The sequence below is a fragment of the Asparagus officinalis genome, chromosome 9 (assembly GCF_001876935.1).
Source record: "Asparagus officinalis chromosome 9, Aspof.V1, whole genome shotgun sequence".
Classification (NCBI taxonomy): domain Eukaryota; kingdom Viridiplantae; phylum Streptophyta; class Magnoliopsida; order Asparagales; family Asparagaceae; genus Asparagus; species Asparagus officinalis.
Window position 1 is genome coordinate 17321395 of NC_033802.1, and position 9177 is coordinate 17330571.

Sequence of the window (9177 nt, forward strand, 5' to 3'; positions counted from 1 at the left end):
CAAATCCATATCACAATTTCCTGAATTCTTCTCTTGAATTTCATCGGCAGAAGTGGTATTATCTTTTGTACACTGAAGAAGGGATTGTAAACGAAGATCCCATATGTATAGCTCAAATAGAAGCTCCTGATTCAACCAACTCAAACTAAGAATCTCATTCACACCCATTCCCATTTGCCCACTAAAGTTGATAGCTTTGAGCAAAGATTCCTGTTTGATCCACAACATAAGAATATAAGAATTAGCTCCTTTTGCGAGTAAGGAAAGTTAATTAAAAAATAAAAAAATTAATAATAAATAAATAAAATCAAAACAGACCTCAAACTCAGATTTCTCTTGATTCAACATCTCTTCAACTTTACGAAGATCTTTTACTGCAGCTGAAGAGTTCTTAGATTGTTTGTGAAACACGCCAAAATCCCCATGCTTCAACTTCTGTAAAAAGTTGGCAACCTCCGAGAAAAGTAGATCTCCTTTTTGAAGCACCTTTTAAGAGAGGTGTGACCGTCATTTACAAAATATACATAAAAATGTAAAATAGTATAGTAATATTTAAGGGCCACTTACTGATTTTGCCTCTCTCTTGATCCACTCCTGTCCATTTAGATTATTGAACAACATTACCGGTGGTGGCTTACACGCAGCATAGATTTCAACTGAGGAATATCTAAACATTGCAACTTTGGAGCCTAATCTGCACATTGTTATAATTTACAATGAAAATTGAGAATCATAAGCATGTAAATAGAGTCCATATTTATGTTGCATAGAAATGAGCACGGGCACGGGACACTACAAATTTGTGGATATATATATATATAATTATATATATATATATATAATATATATATATATATATATAATATATATATATATATATATGGACAAATTTTTAAAAAAGACGCATTTTTTAATATATAATAAGCAAAATCGACCGTTTAACCAATTTTATTCAGGCAAAATCGACCGCACGGGACTGCTAGTCCCGGTGCAGTTCTCCAAAAACCCGCAAAAATCAACGATTTCCTCTTCTCCGCCCTCTCAGTCCTCTCAGAACCCAAACACCAGAACGCCACCTCCTCTCACAAAACCCGCTCCAGCACCGCTCCTCCTTGCAGCGCACGCAACAACGCAACACCATGAAGAACAAATCTGAGGCGACACACTTTGGAAACCCTGCCCTCCTTGAGATCTACGAATGAAGATTCTCCTCGCCCACGCTGCCCTAGCTCTGCGTAATTCGGGACGAAAAAAGACAACACTGAGACCGGGCTTTCGAGATCAGAGAAAGAGATAAAAAAAAGATGATGGGTTAAGGTTAGGGTTCTGAGACGCTTGGGGGGCGATGTTGAGCTGGTAGACGAGGCCGACCTTGTCGACGAGCTTCTGCCCTCTTCCGTGGCGAGGTGGAGCTTCATCTGCTGCGAGGAGGGCGGCGGATTTAGAGTGCCGATGATCCGCCATTTCTCTATCTCTCTTCTCTTTCCCCTCCTTTTTTTTTTTTTCCTTTATCTGAATTGAAGCTTGTTCGATTTTGATATGAAAAGGGACGATGGGAAATTAATTTGGGCGATGGAGGGAGTATGCGGGAGAGGGCGGAGGGATGGTTGTGTTTTTGGGAGAGGGCGAGGAGGGAGGAGAGGGAGAGGGACTGAGAGGGGGAAGAGAAGGAAATCGTTGGTTTTTTAGGGTTTGGGAGAACTGCACGGGACTAGCAGTCCGTGCGGTCGATTTTCTGATTAAATTGTAAGCGGTCGATTTTGCTTATTAATATTAAAAAAAGGTCTTTTTCAAAAATTTCTTCTCTATATTATATATATATATATATATATATATATATATATATATATATTGAAATTAATAATTTATATAAGATTAATCTTATTTTTAATTCACAATTTATAAGAAATAAAATTCCAATAACATTTTTATGATTCTTTTATCATGTAGATTATACATTAGGGCACCACTTGCTTTTGAACAAGATACCCACATTCCTCTAAAATCATATCTCTGAACTGATGTGGACCCAAGCGAACCAGCCTCATGTCCAGCAAATTTCAAGAAGCGCATGCTAAGTGTAGGCTAAAGGTCGAAGAAGTGTAAGACGAGGGTGTCAATTAAATCATGTACGCCCGAATAAGCGTATGGATATGTTCAAGAATATCCAAGGAAGTGTCAGGTGCCGTACATGTCAAGTACGGGTATGGCATCAGATAAAAGCAACTAGATAAAGTAAGTTCTTAGTTACCATAAGGCAGAACAACAAGGTAACATACCCAAAAAAACGAAGGCAATCTCTGTGCAGTGAATGCCCACACTTAGAGGATAACCTGATATATATATATATAATTATATATATATATATATAATATATATATATATATATATAATATTATATATATATATATGGACAAATTTTTAAAAAAGACGCATTTTTTAAATATAAATAAGCAAAATCGACCGTTTAGACCAATTTTATTCAGGCAAAATCGACCGCACGGGACTGCTAGTCCGGTGCAGTTCTCCAAAAACCCGGCAAAAATCAACGATTTCCTCTTCTCCGCCCTCTCAGTCCTCTCAGAACCGCAAACACCAGAAGCCACCTCCTCTCACAAAACCGCATTCCAGCACCGCTCCCTCGCTTGCAGCCCACGCAACAACGCACACCATGAAGAAAAAATCTGAGGCGACCACCTTTGGAAACCCTGCCCTCCTTGAGATCTACGATGAAGATCTCCTCGCCCACGCATTCCCTAGCTCTGCGTAATTCGGGACGAAAAAAGACACACTGAGACCGGGCTTTCGAGATCAGAGAAAGAGATAAAAAAAAGATGATGGGTTAAGGTTAGGGTTCTGAGACGCTTGTGGGGGCGATGTTGAGCTGGTAGACGAGGCCGACCTTGTCGACTAGCTTCTGCCCTCTTCCGTGGCGAGGTGGAGGCTTCATCTGCTCGAGGAGGGCGGCGGATTTAGAGTGCTCGATGAACCGCCATTTCTCTATCTCTCTCTCTTTCCCCTCCTTTTTTTTTTTTTCCTTTCATCCTTGAATTGAAGCTTGTTCGATTTTGATATGAAAAGGGACGATGGGAAATTAATTTGGCGGATGGAGGGAGTATGCGGGAGAGGGCGGAGGGATGGTGTGTTTTTGGGAGAGGGCGAGGAGGGAGGAGAGGGAGAGGGACTGAGAGGGGGAGAGAAGGAAATCGTTGGTTTTTTAGGGGTTTGGGAGAACTGCACGGGACTAGCAGTCCCGTGCGGTCGATTTTGCTGATTAAAATTGTAAGCGGTCGATTTTGCCTTATTAATATTAAAAAAAGGTCTTTTTCAAAAATTTCTCCCTAATATATATATATATTATATATATATATATATATATATATATTGAAATTAATAATTTATATAAAGATTAATCTATTTTAATTCAAGCAATTTATAAGAAATAAAATTCCAATAACATTTTTATGATTCTTTTATCATGTAGATTATAGCATTAGGGCACCACTTGCTTTTGAACAAGATACCCACATTCCTCCTAAAATCATATCTCTGAACTGATGTGGACCCCAAAGCGAACCAGCCTCATGTCCAGCAATTTCAAGAGCGCATGCTAAGTGTAGGCTAAAGGTCGAAGAAGTGTAAGACGAGGGTGTCAATTAAATCATGTACCCCGAGATAAGCGTATGGATATGTTCAAGAATATGCCAAGGAAGTGTCAGGTGCCGTAACATGTCAAGTACGGGTATGGCATCAGATAAAAGCAACTAGATAAAGTAAGTTCTTAGTTACCATAAGGCAGAACAAACAAGGTAACATACACCCAAAAAAACGAAGGCAATCTCTGTGCAGTGAGCCCACACTTAGAGGATAAACGCTACTAGCCACGAATGGCTTGAAAAGTGAGGCTCTAAGAACTTGCCAAATGAGGCACACGAGCGGCAGCAGACATAACAAAAACTCTGATAGAATTTTCTAGAGATCCATTCGAGCTAGGAGCATCCAGAGCATAAGATTCAATAATACCAGCTCGGTCACCATCAGCACAAAAATTTGTAGGCAGTGTTTTCTCGTTTAAATAACCATTTCCTTCTGCATACATATCAGAAAATAAGGCTCTTTGATCGGCAAAAAATGAAGTTTCGAGTATTAAATGATATGCTGCAAAGACTGTGTATTGGAGAACACGCTTGATCTTCTTCAATTCAACAATAGGCGCGCCTTTAAGCAAAATCTGCGACAAAAGGAATTGAATCAGAATAAGGAAACCATGTATAAAGGGCTAAATTAACCTAATTATTTGTGTGTTGTATCAATCTATGAACTAATAATTTAGACCACCAGTAGTATCATTGCTAACTTACTATCCTTCTTGTTATATTATTGCAGATAGATCCCCTGGTTGAATTTTATTTGACCTTTTTACCCTCCGGGAGTAAATATGTCAAAAAAACCAATTCTCCTTTTTTTAGGGTAAAGGAGCGGGGAAAAATTCACTCAAGGGGTATATAAACAACAATAGAACTAGAGGGGTAATCAGTTCAAAACAACGATGCTTCAGGGGTCTATCTGCAGTTAACCTTAAAAATAGAACATCGCTCACCGTACAGCCCAACGGTTTAGGAAAACCTTCCAGAAACATTAAAGTTTTGGATGACCTCTTTCCACCTTCACTGGAACAGTTATGTTCCTCAATAAACTTTTCAATGCGGAACATATCACATTGCTTCACCTTTGAACAGGTCAAAATGTCAGTGCAAGATATAATTGGAGAACCAATACAACGGGCAATGCGATTTAAACGTGTAAGCTTCATGTCAAAGACCAAAGTCATTCCTTTCTCCAAAAGAAACTCTTGCATGTCACGAGAAACAGATCTTTCCACCAAAACAACATTAGGGTTGCATTTTGTTATCAGCTCGTGGATGGATTTTAAATAACCGTCTTTTTCCTTCAAAAAAAGGAATTAGATTCAGAAGGCAAGCTACGCTTGAAAATCAAAACAACTAATATTATCTTGTCGAGAGAAGTACCTCTGACATTGATTCGAATGATGACAACCCAACTTCACGATGCCCAAGGACTCCCTTCAGAAGTAAGAGTCTAGGATTCTTGCACTTCGTTGGCATGTGCTTGTGTGCAGTGTTTTTCTTAAATGCTAACCCTCTGATCACTTCACTAAAAAAACAAAAAAACAAAAAAACAAGGGTAATTTTCACATCCTTTACACGAGACAAAACAAGGGTAATTTTCACAAACCCCCTTAAATTTAAACATTTTACAGATAACCCCCTAACTACTTTAATTCCACAAAACCCCCTTAATTGAGGAGTTTTCCACAAAATCCCTTTAAACTTATTCTATTCAACTAAACTCCTTGATTTTTTTTACTTTAACCCCCTAATGTAACATCATCAAGTCTAACATGTCACATGCCGAGCACGTAACACAAAGGAAGAAAGTACCCCTCAACTCTGAAAATGAAAAATCACCCTCTTATCCTTTTTATTATTTCCATTAATTTTTAGGACTAAGAGACATTTTCACCATTGTTCGTCACAAGCTTAGGACATGACAGATAAGATTTGATAGTGTTAATTTTAAAGGGGGTTAAAGTGGCCAATCTTTAACGGGTTTAATGGAATAGAATAAGATCAGGGGTTTACGTGTAAAACCCCTCAACGTTTTGTGGAATTAAAGTAGTTAAGAAGGGTTATCTATGAAACACCCAAACTTTCTTTTGTCTGTGTTTTTTTTCTTTTTTCTTTTTTCTTTTTTCTTTTTTTTTTTTTTTTTGGGGGGGGGGGGGGGGCAAATTTATTGTTCATAAAAAATGCAGCCTCTGAGAGCATCATGTATTACCTTTGCGTACGAGCTCCAGTTGCAACACATTTCACTTTTACATATGATCCGGGATCCATCGCCTTTCCCTTGCTCGCTTCAGGCTTGATAAGCAAAGCTGCCTCCCACGATAAGGAAGCAACTATGTCCAGCCACTTATCGCCATTCCCTCCTTCAGAAAAACTTATATCCTCCGATGCCAAAAATCGACTCACAAGTATCTTAAATTGCCCATTCATTGCCTCCATCATTGCTTTCTGCCGCTCTTCTTTAATATTGCTTCCGTTTTCTACATCAAAACCACTTAAACAACTCGACTGACCCCATTTCGTCCCATCACTGTATTCATCATCATCATCATTGTTGGCCACACTGTCCATGTTGATGTCTGCTGGTTCAGGTAGCTCCCAGATGGCTGGATCGGTTTCTGTAGTCGATAGAAATGATGGATTACTGCTGTCAATGGCACTCTCTGATCCATCCGATTCATCTCCATCTATTATGGATCGAACATCTTCCAAGGTCCTGCTATGATGAAGTCCAAATTTATCATCAGTACTATCTCCAGATCTTTCCAGCATTACATCCAACCTATTCTTGTCAGTATTTCCCAATGAATCTTTGCTTTCAAGCTCCTCTGAATGAAGAATAGAATGTTTTGTTTGTTCTTGACTTGTATGTAAAGCTGCATTTTCGTTCTCCCTGCCGAATTGATAATCCACAAAAGAACCAAGTCCATTGTAACTATCGGAAAACAGTGTTTTCTAATAATTGACACTTCTAGGTCACAGATTAGTGTTAGGAGTCTGAAGAAAACTGATTTAAGACCAGAGCATTAGGCAGTTGGAAGAAGTGAATGGTAGGATAAAAAAAGATTTTTTTTTTCCTTTTCCTTTTTTCTTTTTTGAAAAAACTGAATAAAACCCAATATTTCAGCCACATATATCCTTCAATTGCTAGTTTGTAGTTTTAAGAGTAGCATGTGCTGGAAAACATTTTAAAGTTCTCTCAACAACAGAAGAAAGTAGATGCTAATAGTTTAACAAAAATTCAATTTAAACCTAGAATGAAATTTTTACCTGCTGTTTGAATGCATATCAGATGACGTTAGATTTTCTCTCTCTATCTCAAGGCAGAAGGAAGGACAGCCAGGTTTACAACAACATCCACGAACTGAATTTTCCTGTTGAGAAATACATACACAACACATCGCCGTCTTCCAATTCAAAAGAAACTTGAGATCTTGAAGATACTAGAACCAACCAAATATATTAAATTCCAATAGCTAATCACAAAGAATAAACAAGGCCCTGCGAGTAACAAAGATATGCAAACATCAATAGAAATAAAAAATTCCAAGTAGAAATCTAACTGAAATAATTATTAAAATGAGGTACAGGTAAAAGAGGAGGCCTCAAAACATATTTTACTGATAGAATGGATGTGGAAGCTTCGAAGGAGACATGAACTCAATTCTAATTACTAACATATCCGCATAATTTTGATGGAGCGACTTATTTAAGATTATTAAATACTTTAGATGTGGACCCTGTGTTATATAAGCTTATATGAGCTCACAAAAAACCTTGTATTTTTTTTTAAACTTAAAAAAGAAATAAAATGTCAATATGCTTCTCGATCTCCTGGAATGGAAGCAATCTCTCAGTAAAATGATTCCTCCTTAATAGAGGTTTTTCCATGTTTCCTTGTCCTTTTATCACAAACATCTAAATTCTCTGCTCCCTAACTGAAAACAAGATCAATAATCAGTTTCTAATCCATAAAATTGTGTAGTCTGAACAGTAAGGCATAATTCTTACGCAAATGCACATAGATTTTTTCTTGGTGCATCGCTTTAAAAGATGCATGGTATCTAGGCTTCTTTACTACAAAAATGGATCATTTTTTGCAACAAGAAAGAATCATATACAACATGAATGTATTCAACCAAATAGAGAAGGAAAGATGAAGATTCGAGAAAACTAACATCTTATAAAGAGGAGAAAATACCAATTGATGCGATTGGGGGTGTTCTTACACCAAAAGAAAAAGAAAAATAAATAAAAAAAACAATTTCATAGACACCAACACATCTTAAAAAAAAATCTTCATTTTCTACTGTCTTAAGAGGAAATACTTTCCAAAGGTTGATTTGGGGACAAAACAGTCTTCTAGTATCCAATTAGTCCTGTTTTTATGTATTTGCTTGTGGTTGTGGATTTGTGTTTGTCAAATTTTCTCACTTGTATGTTGACTTTTTATTGATTTGAATGGATTTTTGATATTGAGAGAAAGGGTAAGTCAATCCGCATATGTTGATCACAAAGACCATCATTTCAAGCATTTGCAAAATAGGAATCCAAATTGAAGATATCTACAAAATATTAATTCAAATTAATTGCATGATTTAAAAGCTAAAATTAAGCAAACCTAATATACAATTGATGATTAGCTAAATATAGAAAGATATTTACAAGAGATCTCACAAAAATCACTGCAATCTTAAACCAAATCAATCAGTCAAGATCTAAAATCATATTTTAGAAGCATAACAACCCTCGAATTTAATCTAAAATCTCAGGGGAAAAAATCTAATTCCACACAAAAAACCTTATTCGGATCAAATAACAAGATCAAAAAATGAATTAAGATTATAGCAACTTAATACCCTTGAATCTATCTCTCTCGTAAAATACAAAAGGGGCAAATTTACAAAGGAAAACTCAAAACTCTACACCCCAAATCAAACAAACAAAAACCCAAATCCTAAATCAAAAACCCAATTCCCAAACCCACAAAAACCCAAATCCTGAATCAAAAACCCAATTCCCAAACCCAAAATTAAAAAAACCCAAACAAGCTCAACAACCCCATAAAAATCATAAAAAAAAAATCCATCGAAAAATAGAGGAAAAAAAAAGGATATACCAGGTTCATCAGCGACAGAGCTCACACTAACCTGAAGAAACCCAGAGCATAATTACAAACAATCTTCAGCAAATCTAGGGTCTCCTCCCTTAACGATCCAGCAACGCCTTCTTTTGTTTTCTTTATATAACATAATATAAAATAATTTAATTTTTCAGACAGCACTTGATGATGTGAGAGAGAGAGAGGAAAATTTAAGGGAGAAAGAGGGTGTTCAACAAGTGGACCCCACCGTATATATTGCGGTATACAGAAGACAGTGGGGCCCACATTTTTAAAGAGGGCTGTCTTCACACGGACAAATAAAACAGGAAAAAGAAAATGTCGAAAATTTGAGAGAATTTCTGAGTAGTGTGTGCTTGAAAAAAGAAATCGCATCCTTTGAATTTTAACTGGATATTTTTTGCTCTT

At 37.0% G+C, this 9177-nt stretch overlaps 1 protein-coding gene across 1 annotated transcript in view; it reads right to left on the bottom strand.

The window, feature by feature from the left end:
- The window catches only part of LOC109823245 (putative 1-phosphatidylinositol-3-phosphate 5-kinase FAB1D), an 11271-nt gene extending 2333 nt beyond the window's left edge, over nt 1–8938 (bottom strand). The window contains exons 1-11 of the mRNA XM_020389529.1: nt 8798–8938; nt 6918–7148; nt 5860–6540; nt 5031–5175; nt 4601–4948; nt 3920–4231; nt 3670–3764; nt 2280–2333; nt 568–694; nt 319–486; nt 4–210 (exon numbers count right to left, since the gene is read on the bottom strand). Coding sequence (XP_020245118.1) covers nt 4–210; nt 319–486; nt 568–694; nt 2280–2333; nt 3670–3764; nt 3920–4231; nt 4601–4948; nt 5031–5175; nt 5860–6540; nt 6918–7048 — 2268 coding nt within the window. The 5' untranslated portion in view covers nt 7049–7148; nt 8798–8938. The remainder of the gene's footprint in view (nt 1–3; nt 211–318; nt 487–567; nt 695–2279; nt 2334–3669; nt 3765–3919; nt 4232–4600; nt 4949–5030; nt 5176–5859; nt 6541–6917; nt 7149–8797) is intronic.